The sequence below is a fragment of the Notothenia coriiceps genome, unplaced genomic scaffold (assembly GCF_000735185.1).
Source record: "Notothenia coriiceps isolate Sejong01 unplaced genomic scaffold, NC01 NC01_scaffold00031089, whole genome shotgun sequence".
Taxonomy (NCBI): Eukaryota; Metazoa; Chordata; class Actinopteri; order Perciformes; family Nototheniidae; genus Notothenia; species Notothenia coriiceps.
This window is the reverse complement of record NW_011363790.1, coordinates 1-18,529: the sequence shown is the minus strand read 5'-3', so window position 1 is coordinate 18,529 and position 18,529 is coordinate 1. Positions and strand designations below refer to the sequence as shown.

The 18,529-nt window shown below is 37.5% G+C and overlaps 1 protein-coding gene and 1 long non-coding RNA gene across 2 annotated transcripts; one reads left to right on the top strand and one right to left on the bottom strand.

Moving 5' to 3' along the window:
• Window positions 1–1,010: 1,010 nt before the first annotated feature.
• LOC104959806 (uncharacterized) lies at window positions 1,011–2,873 on the top strand. The gene is made up of 3 exons (XR_799921.1): window positions 1,011–1,173; window positions 2,074–2,166; window positions 2,588–2,873. It is a non-coding gene; the product is annotated as an uncharacterized lncRNA (long non-coding RNA).
• Window positions 2,874–4,028: 1,155 nt separating this feature from the next.
• Window positions 4,029–18,154, bottom strand: pxk (PX domain containing serine/threonine kinase; the record flags this gene model as incomplete). Its single annotated transcript, XM_010787717.1, has 9 exons — window positions 4,029–6,891; window positions 12,831–12,890; window positions 14,542–14,605; window positions 14,894–14,980; window positions 16,212–16,289; window positions 16,646–16,694; window positions 17,057–17,135; window positions 17,290–17,407; window positions 17,993–18,154. Coding segments are annotated over 9 exons (894 nt in total), but the record flags the coding sequence as incomplete, so codon positions are not given.
• Between the last annotated feature and the right edge of the window lie 375 nt (window positions 18,155–18,529).

Genomic DNA, 18,529 nt, shown 5'->3' with positions numbered 1-18,529 from the left:
TCTAAAAAGGTCAAATATCACTTTTTTTGCATCAATCTGGATACAGGGTACTTATTATATGTTGTACTTTGGATTTCCTAAAGCTTTTAGTCTACTAACCCATCATCCAAGGTTAGTTTTCACTATAAGTACAAAATATTTTTTGGACAGACACTATAATTTACAGTTTTTTACCATGTTCAATCTGAATTTTCTTTAAAAAAAAAAACATCTATATTGAATCTGACTCTTCTACATCCAACTTACAGGTTTATCATTACTTTGAGAATAAAGATTATTAATTTAACCCTTTTAGAAGGGAAGATATGGTCATTTGTTCTGGGAATGTCATTTTTGAGCCTGAAACCTGAAAAACAGGCTCGGGGTTTAACAACTTGCTTCATTACAGTATGATGTTTATTTTGTAAATTATTGTTCCATTTAGAGTAAAATAGATTTGCTTTAAGGGCGGGGCCACCTTGTTAGTGACAAGCTGCTACTTTGACGTTGTTTATGTAACTTTAAGCTTTTTTATAGTTTATTTTAACATTTTGGTTGCTAAAAGTGTGTTATTCAGTATTTAGTCAAACTTAACTTCTGTCACTATTGGTCAAAACAATACAGATGACTACATGCCAAACTTGAGGCTTCATAAAACCAATGGGTTTTTGGCTACTTTTACTTCTTGTATACAGTCCAAATTATTCCAAATAGATTTGATTTTCCTACAAACTTGTCTGACAGACTGCATTACGTATAATTACGACTAACGTAATATTTGGTAGTCTCTCAGCAGTTTAGCTTTTATTAAATGAATACTTCACCAAGTCACCTGTGAACAATAAGGTGTGTTGTTCACACAATTAGTTGTTTACACACTTGGTTATTTATTCATTCAGTTCATTTGTTTGAGTCCGAACGTATTCTGGTTTCATGGGAGGATTTGATGCTGGATTCATTTCAGATCCTATAAAGGCTATGAAACAATAAATGACCCCTGATGTTTTATGTGTTTCCCTGTTTCTAAACAGCTGTGCAAACCCTTCTGAAAACACTATTGTAATTGAGAGCAACGGACAGGGACTGACCAACTACTTCTCCTTCAACATGTTCCAGTTCAACGGGAACTCTAAAGACATTTACCTGCACTGCAGGATGAACCTGTGTCTCAAAAGTGACAATTCCTGCACCCGGGTACGTTCACAAAAAGACTCAGAGACACAAATACACAGAAGCTAACTCTTCGTCCTGCGTCACACTAGCACATCAGTTTCACATCAGCATTTTACTTAAAGCTTTTTATACTCTAGAAATTAGGATTTTTGCATGAAACAAATCCTTTATAAAACACAATGTTTTTAGAGTTTATAAAATACGATATTTTGTTATACACAAACCAACAGTTTCTACATCAAGAGCTTTTTGAAAGATTAAGAAAGCATCTGTTATGAATCTATAAACATTTAAGTAATTTTCTACTTTTTTTTAAAAGTCATTTTGCATGTTTTGGGTGTATTTATATTATGTATTTCTTATTCTGATCGAATCTCTCTATCTGCATTGGGTAGTTACATGTATGACTTGAACAATACGTATATCTAATCATACATGATAGATAATTATGGTTCAAGTAATACATGTAACGTGTTCAATACAGGGCTATAAGGATCTCAATAAATCTTCCAACTATGGATGCTGGTGATAAAGTCCGGCTTAAATTTGTTGTTCAAGTTCTTCCACAACAAAAAAAAAAATATATAGAGCTTGTTTTGTGCCAGTCAATAATCATATTAAACCAGACAAGGTTGTTCCCTAAAATCAGAGGACACTTTCTAATAAAATATCATAGTTTGCTTTTGCAGAAAAACAGACCTATCTAAACACTACGGCAGGTTTTCTGAGGTCCACCAGAAATAACATTCATTAAAAATGTCAGATTAAAATGCATAATGAACACCAAAAAAATCATTTAAATATTACACTATGCTGCACCTTCATCCCTCTGATGCTTTGGTTTGTAGTCCACATATATCTGGACCAGTGTTGTTTCTAAAGCCTGGATTGATTGAACCCTTAAACTTCCTCTTTCAACAGAGTTGCGGCCAAGGTGCTAGGAGACGCAGATCCTACAGAAATAAACTTGAAAGTGAAACCGATTCAATCGTCATCATGGCCTGGGGTACTTAGGTAAGACACATGAACTACTAATGAGCACTAGCGACGATGTAGTCGCACTAATACCTCCACTAAAAACCTTAAAAACAACAAGGAATCACCACCTGCCTTGAATGGCTGTTATCACTTGTGTTTTGGAGCATATATTACAAGGGTTTGGCCCTACTCTTATACCAGTTGGTTCAGTAGGCCTTTATCATCCATTCCTAAGCAGGATGCTGCAGGAAGGTTCTACATTTTTAGGCGGTGACTTGTAGTTATGAGTGGAGCTTATATGGAAGTCAGGTGGCGAATTATATGCTTTCAGGTGGTGAATGATATACTTTGTCAAATTGTTGACTTTATCAAATGTTTTACACTTTTTACTGCTTACCTTACAATTTGTGAGTAGAAAAGAAACGTTTCCCTGCCGTGACAACTGCTTTATTCTCAGGTTGGAGACTCAGACCTGTCGACAAGGTGAAGACCTCCAGATAAAGAGTCTGGACACATGAATATCTTTGTGAACATCATCTCCTGAAAAGATTAAGCTCAGTTATGATTGCTGTTGAGCCACATACCACAAAGAAATGCCATTACCAAAGCAAAATCCTCTTAAATGTGAGCATTACATGAGAACCCGTAAGAGTGCATCAACATACCTGAGCGATTCTTTAACGGAGAATAAATAGTTATTTTGTGAAAGTTACATTCTTGATATGACATAAAAAATAAACAAACTTTTGACACTCCCTCTAGCATCTCTCAGTTTTGTTGCCTAACATATACATATATTAATGCTGTCAAAATTATCGCGGCAAGCGATAATTAATTTTTTGAATAAATTGCGTTAAAAAAAAATATTTAACGCATGTTCAGAATCATACATCCCACCAGTGGCAGCGTCCAAGAAATGGCTTAGTCCCACCATGAAAAATGATGTTAAAGTAAGCAAAATAAAGTCCGCCAACTGGCGCCGAGAATTACAGACAGCAATTAGTAAGATTGATTTCAGTAGCCACTTGTCTGAAAATACCGAAGACCAGAAACGGTTTTGAAAACTTTTGTCCCGTAGTGGTCGTCTTCTCAATAGAACATCGTTGATAAGGTCTTCTGTCCAATCAGAATTAAGATAACGGCGTGGTGTTGTTGCAGGAAGTCCCGACGGAGGATACTTTTGCTGTAGTACAGGGGTGCACATAACTGGTACGCAGGTTATGTGCGTAATCTGAAATGCGTACCGTCACTTGTGTCACAAAGCTATCAGACACACATCAGTTCAGCTTTACAACTCTTTATATTGATCTTATTTGTTCACATATAGCTGCCTGTGATAGGATATGTTCCTATGTTTGATCAGGACGAGTGTTATAAGATCCTAGTTTAAGATTTACAGTAAACACTGAGCTCAGACTCGGGCCTTAACGGCATGCTGTTCTGCTGTATCACTTTCATTATGGTGTCCTCCTTTCCTTGCATACAAAAAGGGGAATATGGGTTAAAGACAAACACGAGTTTGATTGTAGAGTGATAGTGCACATCAAATATTGATTTATAATTGAGGCAACGATCCTGCACTGTAAATACAGTGGCTAAAATCCAAATTACAATGTCAATGTGTCACACCTTTGATATAATTATTTTATTTAAAAATATATATAAATACAGAAGAAAATTCATTTAAAATGCTGAGAAGTAATTTTAGTTATATTTTTTCCTTTTTTTTATATTTAAGGATTCATTACAGTGTTATTCTTTTTTATGGCACTCCATAATTAATTCAGAAGGAAAACTTTCTGATCTAAATCAGGCACAGGTTTATAAGAGGAACATGTTGCTCCAACATTGAAATTGAGCTTCAGCACACAATCTAAGTAAAAAAAAATACAAAATTAAAACTTTAATCTTTGTTTATTAAAACACTTTTTTAGGTGTATTAAAAACAACACAGTTCATCACAAGTATTTGCAAAGATCGCAATTTACTCTCAATTTTACTGAAACATTTTTATTCAAATAGTTTTCATAACAACAGGCTTTCTAGATTTTGTATTTAAATGTAAATATACATGATGAGGAGGGTTATTTTGCAGATGCATTTATTGTAGAGGAGATATTGTTGATTTTGAAGGCGATAACAAGGCAAAACAGTTGATACATTTACCTACTGGAGATTGAAGAGTGGTTTTCATACCATTTTACTTGTAATCCAGGACCGCTCTTGGGCTTTTAATTGTTTCAAAAAATAAAAATAATACACCTCTTGTCCCTCACCCCTCGTAGATAAAGTGCTGCAGACAAACATACTGATGCAATTCAACGTCCATCTGAATGAACATCGCCTAACCTGAAGACAGAACTTTGTACAAACAGATCATCTGGTATATATAGAGGATATTATCACTTATATCTTAAAAGAAAACATTCATATTTCCATAGGCACAAGGATCCATATGGGACGATAAAATAATCTCAGCTCTGTGACAACACATAATAAAATACAACAGAATATAAACAGATGCAATAAAAGACTTAGAATACCAGGAATCAGCACTTTAAGGGTCGGAAATTAAGCCTCAATGAAAGTCAAATGAAGGTAAAAGGTTACAATGCTGTCAGCAGAGATGATTAACAAAAACAATTTGCACCGACAGTGAAGATCAAATGATCAAATCAAACGATAACAAGGACCGATCTCCTTCCTTCAGGTTATTTCTATAAAGACATAAATAACATCCACCTATAGCTTTTATTGGTGATAATCAAATAAATCAATACTGATAAACCAATCAGGCTTTTCCTAAATCAACATTTTCCAAACCCAATTTTGACCGATAGCTTGATTACTTATTTCAAAATGTGTTGCATTAGTTAATAATATGATATTCAAATCCAAATTCTGCAGGATGAGCAAAGATGCTGCTTGAATCCCAATTTGAAGTTGGGTTATTCTTTTTATTACAACTTTAAAAAACCACATGACTATGAAGTGATAAAGTCAAACTAAACGTCAGTAAATATTGACTGTGGTGGATTAGTCTCTGCAAGTTGATTTTGGATTGATTACTCAAACATGAAGGAAGGAAATCTACAGAATGATGGATCATTTGGGATAAGGTCAACAGTGACGTCAAGTTAATGGACAAGCAGCAGTATGGGTCAGAAATGTGAAATAGTAGGAATTTATTGTCATGCAAAGAGGCAAAATAATATAAAAATATGACACATTGTTAGTGATCCGGGTGAAGAAAAAGTATTTAAGATTAATTTCAGACCCTAAAAACAATCACAGCTGTGGATCCATGTTTCTCTGACCGAGCAGACAGACAGAGCAGATGTCTGACATGTATCTCTGTCTTTCACACCAAAAAGTGCAAGTTTGACATTGTGTAGAGCAAAGCCATTATTTCCAAAGGAGGGAGCAGCTGCACAAGCAATAGTAGTGGCACACACTACCTTTATACTCTGCCACGTTATCGGCCAGACATCTCTTAGTGACGTGTGGCAGATGTTACAGTATGATGGCGATCTCTTTCTTAGGAGCTGAACAGAATGATGTGGGGTTTCTTAATTTAGAAGTACAAACACCGCAGAGCATCCATGTCATGGTTTTAACAAAGATGCTCTCACTGTAAGAATCTCAAAACGCAACAAAGTCAAACAAATCTCTCTCTCTCATTCAGATCAAACAAAACCAGGTGTGATCCCAGCTTGACTTTCAGACAGACACACTGCAGCCAACATCCTTGTATCAAGTCATTTCTGTCTGTAACTTGAGTTTTATACTCCTAAAACAAGTGGAAATGCATCTGGGCTTTCATTTCCCACTTGCTTCTGATGAGAATCATCTTTTATGTAAATATTTTTTTCTCACTTCAAATCCAGCGAACTCCCTTATAAACATGCATTTTTAGATAAATCTAAAATAGAGAAGTTGAATATTTTTGCACTAAAAGGTTTTTTTCCCCCATTTATTTTAGGAAAATAAAAAATATTTAAAGACAAGAATTACATTTAGCTTTGCAGCCATACGGACTTCCTGCAGTGAGACAGTCTACTCGAATTTGGATATTTTGAGATGACTGCAAACGAGGAAAGGTTTGGACCAACTTTCTTGTGTTTGGACCAGATACAGAAGCAGTGCAGCGCCACAGTGTCAGAGCACTGATTTAGAGTTTCGACTCCATGAAATTCATGTCATGATCAGCGGGATGAAGCATCCATAGTGGTTCCAAAATGTTCAAATCCCACCACTTTTACAAGCAGAAAAGAAGCAGCAGCAAATACCCAACTACACCCAGTTTACCAGCGTTTTTATCTGGAGCCCGGTGTCTCCTCATGAGAATGCAGTCAAAGTGGACAAACCTTCAGATGATTGTTCAGTTCCTAAAAGGACTCTACTCTCTCCCACCACAGATTTTAAAATGTAAAAGCTGAAAAAAGCAGGAGTAGCGGTAAAAACAAAACTGAATCACATGGACGGCAGTGCAGAACCAGGGGGTCGGCGGCGTCGTGGTGGCGGGGGTCTCCTGGTGGAGGACAGGAGGTGGAGGCGGGGGGGGTCAGGTAATGGGTTTGCTGTGGTCGACGGTCTCGGACTTCTTCAGTTTTCCCTTACTGAAGCCCTGGATGGAGCTTAGCAAGGCGGTGCGACCTCCTCCCGCTCCATCAGAGGAGAGAGGAGGAGGACGAGAGGAGGGAGAGTCCAGTGCAGGAGGGGGAGGAGGAGGAGGAGGCGGGGGAGGAACAGGCAGGGCTCCTGGATAAAGGAGAGAACGAAGGGAGAGAGCGTGAGAAAACAAAACGATTAGCTTCTTACATTTAGTTTCCCCAGAGGCTGGTTACACAGAGATCAAATAAACTGGTTTAAACTGGTCTGGTTTATCTGAAAAGTAAAGCCAATGTGAAAGTGGCTTTAACCTGCTTTCTCTATAATGTCCAGCAGGGGGTGACTCCAAAGGTTGCATAAAGAAGTCTGAATGTATACAAGTCTATGAAATAATGACCTGACTTCTTATTTGCTATTTTATCTCAGTTCATGGTTTGTGATAAAATAACGTTAGCATTTAATCTGTGGTTAGCTAAAGAAATGGTAGGCTTCAACATTACAGGCAGTGGTTTTTAACCAGCGTAAGGTGCTCCGTCTGATCGGTGATGAAAAAAATGGGTATTTTAAAACCTCAAAACCCTAACATTAGCTGATATCGGTTTACATTTGGGCAAAGTTGAAACAAAAGTATTCTGAATCAGCCATTTCCAAATTATTTTTGCAACATACTTGTGATTTTACAGACAAGTTTCACTGTATTACTCTGATTCTGATTCTCAGACTAGCTCTGGAGATAGGGATATCCTCAGAAAGTCACATGTGCGTTTTAGAGTTTGAAAACACCTGAGATATTTTATGGCTTCTAACCCATTTATGAAGCATTAGTAAAAATGTGTATTGATCATTAAATAGAACCAATGAACCCTTTATAAAGACCAAATACAAAGTGGTAATTGTTATTTGAGTACATTTGTGTAACCAGCGTCTGCAGATTCCAGGCTGAATTCAATCCACCATCAGTTTAAATCCAACCTTCAGTTCAGGTAATCCAACATGTTTTGACTCTACAAACAGATGCTGGTCAGTTACACAAAAATATTGTTCAAGAAAATCGAGTCAAAAGGCCCTGTGGTTCCTGAACTAATACTCTAAGTTATGTTCAAGTTCCCAGTTGCAGAGGCTTCATCTTTCTTGTGGGGTACATTCATTCTAAAACGGCAGTTCCCAGTGGACCACTATGGGACCCTAATATGCCCCAGTTCATTGGTAAACAAACAGTTACAATTAATTAGCTTTCCAGCTCTGAAGCTACAATGTCTGAGTGTTTTGAACTTGGTTTATCTTCTGGAACAAAGCTAAATTATCTAGCTGGCTAGTATCAGTGAGTACATTATACTACAAAAAACAGAGACTTACTTGACTTGCAAAATTATCTGTGAATTGACAAACATATGTTTTCATGCCACAATTCAAACGCTATGTAAAAATGATTGTTCTTTGACGAGTTGCCATAACTACCGCACATATGTTCTTAAAAATAATATCCCATGAAGGAACACCAGAAAGGGGAGGAATGCCTCTCTATGGAGACTAAATTAAATCATAGTTTTTGGAATATTCAGATTAAAGCTAAACTTGAATTCATCCAACAAGGCTCAACTTCACCTCACCGTCACGGCAACCGTCTGAGGCCTTCTTATTGGATGATTCTTTCATAAATATTTTTTTCTAAACTAGTCGTGGCTTTACATCCTTGTTGTCCTAAAGTAGCTACTGCCCCAGTCTTTTTCTTGCTTTGATTAACACAGTGCACTGCTGGTAAATTGAACATACATTTGGTACATCCTCCTACACGTATGCCTTTTTATAACCCAAACTGAAACAGAACCCAGGGATTACAGGGAAGAAAAAAGCAAATCAAAAGAGCGCTCCAGCATGTAGAGGTGAAGCAGAGCCTGAAGCTGCGTCTTAAGTCCACAGACCCCACCTTCCTGTTTGACTAAACAGTGAATTATCTGTGGCGTATTGAAAGGACATCTGTCAGTCAGACAGATGCTAACCACACCTGGAGAAACTCGCCACTGCAGGAGACAATAACATGTTGTAAGATCATATTTTTAGTGGAATATACGTTGTTTGGCTGTGGTGAAGAGCGAAAACATAACAAATAGTTAAAATATTGTAGACCCACTAATGCCTGCAGGGGCAGATTATCTCCAAGCTGACTTTCATTAAATATAGCAGCAACAGTGACCTTTAGTGTTGTTTTTTCCCACGTAATATTCAGACGATTCTTCTTGCAGTGAGACCTCTGTGATCAGATGTGTCAACATGTCATAATTCCTCTGATTTAATATGAAATCTGGCCACAGCTCTGAGCTCACATGCTGGAAGAGTTTCAATAGACTAATACAGGCGGTGTCCTCAGTACACGCCACCATGGAGGTTTGAAAATGTATTCAAACATTTTAAATGATCTGCATTATGTTTTAAATGTCTGCAAGTTAAGTAGTCCCGTATTTATCAAGCGTCTCTTCAAAGTCGTGCAACAATCTTTGAGTGAGGGTTTTTGTGTTTGGGCAAATTGACCAATACCCAAGAATGCATATGCAATATTATAATGCGAAAATAGATGCATAGCTTTGCCACAACCATTTACATAGTAAGCTGTAACACAGTCCCATACCCAAAATAAATACATACAGGAAGTTTGACTCTGAGCTGTGGGAAATATTTAGTGTATATCTTGCAGTATTTCACATACAGTGATAATGATAGAGAACATTGAATGTTATGTCCAATTCCTGTTAGAACTAAATACCTTGTCAACATAAGAGTTATAAGTAAGTATAAATCAATAAAAAATACTTTGTATGACATTTGGCAATGTAAGAGTTACCAAAGTTTGTTTATTACTGCATGTTCTTTTTTATTACACGGCCCAATGTCGGTCACACATATTAATAACAACGTATTAACCAAACTGAATCGCCTGAAAGCCTTCTTCTGGCGACTCCTGGGTTAGGAACTCTCTTAAATATCGGCAGATTTGGCAGACTTTTTCTTTGCCTAAGAAGTTGCTAATATGCTTTTACTTGTAGTCCTAAAAGTAGGATTAAAGCGTGTCACTGAGATTTTGTTTCACTCTTCAGGATGAATTTCCTATTGTCAGAGGCTTGATAAATACGGGCACAGATCTTCAAAATGTTCAAGATGGATGTTAAATATTCACATTGTAATTGATGTGCCTACATTTTTTTTTTAAAACTACCAGTGTAAAAAAATATATACAATGCAAAATACTCTGGTTAAAGATGTTTCGGGACAAAGTATTATCTGAATATTGATCAACACAAATGAAAATCCTTATAAAAGATTCACTGAAGGGTCAACTGCAGAGCAGCTCCATACGACAGAAGGCAACCTGCAGCATGGGCACAACAAATGAAAAAGCTAATAGCAGCACAAAGAAGTTATCGTAACTTAAATACATTTTTGACCAAAAACAAATGTTTCTGACCCGTATTCACCGTGACACCCCGTCCCCAACAGACACACGAGCAAACGGAACAACAGAAACAGAGACAGACGGACGGACATGCTGTAACTGACACATCACAATCTCCAATGAGAACTTCTGAACCAGTGGGTGACTGTGTGTGAGCTTTGGAGATCATTGCAGATTGTGAAGTTTTTGTAAAGATGTGCGTACACCCTGTTCTACACAAGCAATGCTTTATTAATGCTTTACTTCATCTCATCAGGTCGCTTTCTAATGGCTGATTCCTATAAGGGCCATATTAAGCTCATTTCAGGATCAGTGTCTCTACTGGGACATGTCTCCATGCTTTAATGTTCAGAAAGCTCTTTATCTATTTCATACTGCCTGTGCTGCAGCACCTCTTTTCACCCTGTCTGAAACCAGAGCCCAGTACTTGAGCATAATCGTACATAAAGATTAGACTTATGTTATTAGTATTAATGTATTTGTAGAATTAGTGGTTGTTAACTTAAATTGTTTGACTCACGTAAACATTTCAATAACTTCACACTGTTGTTAAGTCAGGAGATTGATAGATTTGTTATCAAACTAATCTGCTTCAGTATTCATTCTTTGGCATTAAGCCTTCCAAAAACATTATTTTCCCTGTGGTCCCAATGTAAGCCCATTAAATCACACGGATCATTTAAATAACAATCAGATTCTTTAGAAACCAAAGTTTAAGATTATACGCAAACATAATGCTTTTATTTAAAAAATAATAAGAATTATATCAATTTAAATAATGATTTCTGATTTATCAATATTAGTATCTGCCACAAAACCCAGTATCGGGTTTTAAAGGTCCCATGTCATGGCCATTTCTACTGATCATAATTCCATTGTTGAGGTCTACTAGAATAGATTTAAATTGTTCAATATTTCCAAACTCACATTGGTTTTTCATACAGCATCTCTGTATAGTATGTGTATTCACTCTCTGTCCTAAACGGCTCCTGCCCCCCCCAAGTTTTAACATTTCCCCAGACCAAACAAATCCTGGATTTCAGTTTTCCTTTATAAGTCTCTGATCTTAACCTGCTGCTCACTGCATTAGATCCACACTCGTGATCCCGCTCTATCCGACTTTAAAATTAGATTGAAGTCTATTCTACTCTTGAGTTTCTTTAACTTGAGAACACAATTATGAGGCTGACCTGTGAGCTTGCTGGGAAGCCAGGGTGTACGACGGCTTTAAAAAAAACACCAGTGACCTTTATCATCATCATCAGCGACATTTTAAATCTTTACTTTACCCAACGACACGGTCAGAATGGAGCATGCTCTACGGTGGAGACAGCACGGGAAGAAGAGAGGGAGATGACAATTATCTGTTCAGTGAACCAATCAGCATTTACACAGAATCACCAGGACAACGAGGAGAGGAGGAGAGGAAATAAGGAAAGGAGACACTAACATCAGGGTAGGAGACTGATGACGTATTAATGTTATTGTTGTGGAAATGTAAATGTTGAGTCTGGTGATATTCTGTCGGCGTTACAGCGTTGGTATGGGTGGAAATGTTTCTAAATCTAAGTGAATGTACTTTTATATCACAATATTGTAATGGTCTACAAATTACATTTCAAAGTGTTTTATAATACTATACTTCATCACATGTTATTATTTTTTGCATCACTTACTTCAAACCAGTAAAACAAAAAATGAATAAATGTATGAGGTGTAAGGTACCTTAGAACAAAAATGTAGTTTCTTGTTTTAGGGTTAACAGTTTATATTAATGCTGGCGTGATATTTGAAAATCAAGCAGCATAACAATAAACATTGTTTGTATCATCTTTCCCTTCAAAAAGCTGACACACAGTGTCAAAATAAACTGCAGTGCAATAATCTTGTAATCGTGTAACAAGAGCTCTTCCTCATCTTGACTTTATAGTGTCACTCTTCTCCTCCATGTTTCCCTAATTGTGTTGCTTTGCACTGCAGCTGGATATGCAATATTGTAAAATCTTGCAAAAATCACAAGTCCCGTAATAATAGGTGCAATGATGGAAACCTCTACTTGTGGACGCATTTCTAACTTTGGTTTAACCTCGTCAGCATGTGCACAGTCTCGCAACTTTGAAAGAGGCAGTCACAAACGTTACTGATGTGTACTTGACGGCTAAATGAAGGTCAATTTCAAAGATGGCCATGCATCGTAGCACTACTCTTTGGGCAATCTGAGCCACTTTCTGACATTGACCTTTACAAACAATTAATTTAAAAGTCATGCATTGTTATTGACAAACAATCATATGTCAATATTTTTCTTACATCCCTAATCACCAGACTCACACTTTAACATATACATGTAAACATTAGTGTTTCCTACCCTGAGTGAGGCTAGCTAAAGACACAAAGTGTATAATACAACCTACTATAGAAGAAAAGAATACCTGTGATTATCATGAGAGAAGAGGTGAAGAGACAGACTGACAGACTTTCTGGGTTAATAGGAAAACGTTATTATTCTGAGTAACATGCTGACACATCACAGCAGGTCCTCACCACAACAAGGGGGTGCTGGAGTCTGTTTCATACTTAGACAGACAGACACAGAGACACAGACAGACACACAGACAGACATAGAGACAGGCAGGCCTACCTGTGGTGGATGGGGGGGTGGGCGAGGAGGGGCATGTGGGAGGTGAACTGGCTCCAGAACCTAAAGAGAGAAAGAATAAAAAAAAACACAAATTATTATATTTAGCAAAAATCTGAATAAAAAAAAAAGAACAAATTGCGTGCACAGATAAATGATATTAAGGTCACAGTGTGTTGACACTGAATGTAACTTTGTTTATAGGAAAACTACAAAGGATCCCTTCAATCTACAGATAAAGCTTTAACGTGACAGATCAAGAGACAGACAATGGATAACTATCCACATTTCAATCCATGACGAGGTTTGTGCAGACGGTAAACACCAATTATTACAAGCCTTAGGTCAATATTCTAATCTGATTGGTCAATTCAGACATTCAATAGGTCTGTTATTTTTTTACAACAGGCGCTGCTAAGGAGAACAGAACGTGCTTAGGAGGATAAAGAGACTATGTGCAGTCATATCAATCCGCAGAAAGGAGTGCAGACAATTTAAAGTCAGCTGTGGACAACAAACATTAGTTTCATCTGTCAGAAAGCACTGTGGAATACTTTTGTTTATATTTGTAGAGAGCATGAAACTTTGGATTCTTAACTGTCCCCAGTCAAGAAAAGAAAAACAGTGCAAGGGAAGGAAAGAGAGCGCTGGAAGTCGGAGAAATCAACAGAAGAAGAAGACAGAAGGGAAGTAAACGGTAACAGAAACACGGTATGGGCTCTGGCAATGTTTAAAAACTGGTTCATGGAAAAGCAAATGTGAACAGACTTGGACAGTTACAGAAAACCTCGATCAGTGCCGCCGTCATTTTACGTTAGTGCAGTACCAGCCGTTGGCAGTGAAACAGACCATTTTTATCTTATCGGATGAAATATGATCATTTTTAATTAATATTAAATTAATTGTATTAATAATTAATAAAAGCATTTTGAAATCAATATTTTGAATCAAGTTGTTGACTTATTTAGTATGACGTCGTGTGGACATTTGTGTCCACTAAAGCAGGGGTTCCCAACCTTTATTGTGCCAAGGACCGGCAGATACATTAAAAAAAATCCGCGGACCGGTTGTCAATTTTAACTGATTTGAATATTTACTCACCAGCAGGTGGCAACAGAGGCTAATTGTATTGCAGCCTGCAGTGGGGAACACAGTGAAGGCGGTGTGTACGCGCTGGTGCTGCACTTCTCAGAGGCTGCCTCCTGATGCTGCAGCCATTTCATGAAGTGAAGGAGGCTTTACAAATAAAAAAATAGCTCTACACCCCTGGCCGCAATGTCCTTAAAATGAAGTCCGAGTTCTAAATATATCTCAAATAATGTATGCACTGCCATTCCCCCACATAAACATAACAGTCTGCGATTAAACGGTTGTCTCCTGTGTGCTCCACTTCCTATTGGCGCACCACCTGTAACTTTCTCTGCGCACGAGAGACCTTATGCTAACCAATTTTGATTTTATTTTGTATGTTTTGGGATGAAATGATATGACTATAAATATAAAAATAAAAAATATTTAAAAATTTTTGATAAAATATTTTTATATATTTATAATTCTGCAAATATTACGATAAACTCACAGCTATTTTGCAGCCCGGCAGTAACACCTCCGCGGACCGGGGGTTGGGGACCCCTGCACTAAAGGACATCCAAGCACCTTAAAAACCTAAACATAAATTGAGTATTTGTTGAGTTTAGTAACAGCAGTGACCTACCAGAGTTATTGTTGTTTCTGACAGAGACGTCTTCTTCATTTTCAAAAGCCGACTGTCGTGACTTCTGCGAATAAGAAAAAAAAAACATTACATTTCACTTTTCATTTAACATCACTAACAAGCACCATTTCCACTTCCCCAAAGTACAACCACTAAACTCTAACATAAAATGCATGTTTTTCATTTCTAAAGTTGAAACAGGTTCCGGTAGGTTTCTGAAAAAAGAAAACAACATATCCCATGGTTCTTAGCACCAGAGTCACTGTAAAGATTATTTGTAGCTGTTGTATTGTTTGTGTGGATGGTCAGATGTTATTCTATTGTGCAGTTGGTGCTACATTTTGTTGCCTACCTTCCTCGCCAGAATCTTCCTCCTCTTCTTCTCCTCCTCTGAGCCGTGGTGAGACTTCGCTCGGGTCAGCCTTCTGTGTTGGTGGCACTTCAAATACAAATATGATAACATTATTGAGGGCCACATACAGAAAAGCATACAAAGGTCTGGGCCCCTCACTAGAGCTGAGGTGTATTGCCTCATAAGTGAAGTTATGAGTTAGCAAAATCAATCAAATGTTGGTACATTATGCTTGATACTTGAATCTGCTTTGAGAATACAAACAGCCTACATCACAGCTCTCCGTAGGGTTTCACTTATTCATTATAATATATATTATAATGAGTAGTGTACCTTACAGTCCCAAATGTGCACAATGTAGTGACTGCTTTTCATCTTTTGTTTACTTAGTTGTGTTCTTTGTATTTTATATGTCTGTGTTATGTGTAACGTTGCTGCATTCTTGGCCACGTCAGCATTGTATATGAGATTTTATCTCAATGCTTTTATCTGGTTAAATTAAAAAAATGCAAGTGTGGGCAGCTCATTCCTTAAAACATAAGCCTCAGAAGTTATTGGCTTTTTTTCTCAACTAAGATTTGTTTGAAAATGTTCTCTTATTAAGTGGGCTAATTAGCACATGAACACTACTGTGCAATATATGTTTAGAAATGTATTTAAGGAGTACAATGTAAGAAAAGATTACTTTTTTAACAGGCTGCAGTTGGCCCTTGGGCCGTAGTTTGGACACCCGTGCTGAGGACAAACAATCTTTTAGGAAGGACTGGGCATATTTTGTTTTATAAAAAGGAACATAAAGATGGTCACTATGTCAATATAGTATAAATTATTTTTGGAATTAAATTAATTCAATATTCTGAAGGAAACCTTGTATACTGTATGCACGAACAAGTTCTGAGAAATGATATCAGTTTATTTTTAGGAGCAGGGGTAACAAGCCTTGTGTGTCAGAATGTAATTTAACTTTAGAAAATATGAAATGGCTGCATGAAGTCACTTTGTATTTTTTACATAGAAAATGTTCCACTAGCTATAACAGGAAGTTCATCTTGAAATAATCCTCATTAATGTCAGTAGAGTTTTTGTTTTTGCAACATGAAAAGGTTGTGGGAAATGATATTGCAATGTTTTTCCACAGTCTTTAATGTCACATGAGCCCTCAGGCATCGTTCCCACCTTATCTCAAAGGTCACCGATTTATTTAAAATATAGAGATTTGACATGAAGGACACAACCTCCAAAATGTCTCCAGTGAAGCTGCATAGCCATATAAAAGGAGCAGAGGGAAAATAAATAAACAAATGAATGAGAGACGAACCACTCTCTGCTCCTCCTGCAGCCTCCTCTCCAGACTCTCCTTCGCCGTCTTCAGCGCCTCTTTTAGCCTGCTGGGAACCTGAAGGGGGGGGGGGTCAGAGATCATCTTCATCTTTGTTGTTTTAATCACAGGGAATATTGATTAAAAAACAAGATAAGGTGAGAAAACTATGCTTACATAAACGAACCAGAAGATAATAATAATAAATAATAATAAATGAAATAAAACAACTAAATAGATAAGAATAAATATATATATAAGGAAATATTAAAACACCAGGTTGCTTAAGCATTTCTTATCTGCAAACCTTGAAACCTGAGGGAGAGCTGTTTAGTGATATCTGAATACATTTGGGAATTAAATAAATGCAATATCCTGAAGGAAACCTTGTGTATGCATGGACAAACTCTCAGAGATCAAACTGAGCCCCTCACCTTGATCTGGAGTTTTTCTGAGTGTTGGAGCTGGACGTCACTGAACAGCCTGCAAAATATATAAATTGTGACTCAAAAGCAGCCAAAAGGAAAATATGATACAGTTCCTTTTCATTTCATAGTACACATTCCAGATATGTGTTTGTCTTAAAGAGACCCTATCTGGCTTTGAGGGTTCTCCCTTTCCTGTAGTGTGTTATAAAGGTTTTTGTGCATGTAAATGGTCTGCAAAGGCTAACATCCCCTGTGTTGGATCAAGATGTTGTTTACACTGATACTAACTTGTTTCCCCGAGCAGATCTGTAAACATGTAGTTGATTCGTGTAAATAAAATAGGCTGACAGACTGTATGTGTGTTATTACTCAACAAGAAAGTCAACATGTGAGTAGACTGATAACATGTGGACTCACGGTGTCTGCATGAGCGCCGACAATGTTGGCATCCCGCTCTTACAGGCCTCTGCGGACAGAATGGACTGCAGCACTGACACTGAACACACACACACAGAAAATAAATCAACAAAGCACAATAGTTCAATGGGCCATTGGAGTAAACTATGGTTCAGGTTTAAATGTCAGGAGGAACACATTGACATGTGACAGCATCTGTGTGTGTGTGTGTGTGTGTGTGTTTAAATACTCACCCACAGCAGTGTAGGGGACATCGGGGTATTGTTCGACGGGGACGCTGTCCGGCGGTCGGCCGTACGTCATCTCGTAGAGTAAATGTCCAAAGCAGAAGACGTCGATGCTCTCTGTGGTCTGCAGACACACACACACAAACACACACACACTAAGTATGATGCTACATTACAGGATCACTTGGCTCATGTAGATTTGTGCCATGTTGTTTATAGAAAAGCGGGCTCATTTATCAATATTTCTTTCCTCTCCATTTATCACCTTCAAATATATATATATTTTTTAAATCGTGTCAGACAATAAAAGAATATAATGGTTGGCTAATAATCATCTAATTAAATCAACAATTACAAGCCAAGTGAAGGAGAGATTTTGTATGTGTGTTACTTTGATGGGAATGATTTTATGTTATGTAATCCCATAAGAAAAAAGCAGAGTAGGTTTTTTTTTTAACTACACAAAAAAATGATGGAATACTCTTGCAAAAGTTATCTTTACTTATTCTCTAATAATTTTTAGTTTTCATGGTCTTTGTTTTTAATTTTAGTCATCTACTGTCTTGTCCTTGCCTAATATTATTGTCTGTTTGTTTGTTAAATGTATTGCATTTGAATTGTCTTTGCTCTTATTACAATTATTAATAAGGATAGGTTTCTAAAACAAAAATCCCCATGTATTAAAATGTTCAATATGTATTGTACGTACATTGATTTTCCTGAGCTGGATGAAGGCCGGTCGCAGCGCTGAGGGAACTCCCAGCATGCCGTTCTCCACATCCATCAGTCGACACACACCGTCATCCACAATTACGTTGGACGTGTGCAGGTGTCCGAAAAACAGGCCGCCATCGTGGAGGAGCTTCAGACCCTGACCCACAAATACAGTTACTTTTTAATAATGAAAAACACTTTAGGTGTGTGTATGTGTGTGTGAGTGAGTGAGTGAGTGAGTGAGTGAGTGAGTGAGTGAGTGAGTGAGTGAGTGAGTGAGTGAGTGAGTGAGTGAGTGAGTGAGTGTGTGCGTGTGTGTGTGTGTGTGTGTGTGTGTGTGTGTGTGTGTGTGTGTGTGTGTGTGTGTGTGTGTGTGTGTGTGTGTGTGTGTGTGTGTGTGTGTGTGTGTGTGTTTGTGTGTGTGTATGTTGTGTGTGTGTTTTGTGTGTTGTGTGTGTGTGTTTTTGTGTGTGTGGTGTGTGTGTGTGTGTTTGTGTTTGTGTGTGTGTGTGTTTGTGTGTGTGTTTGAGAG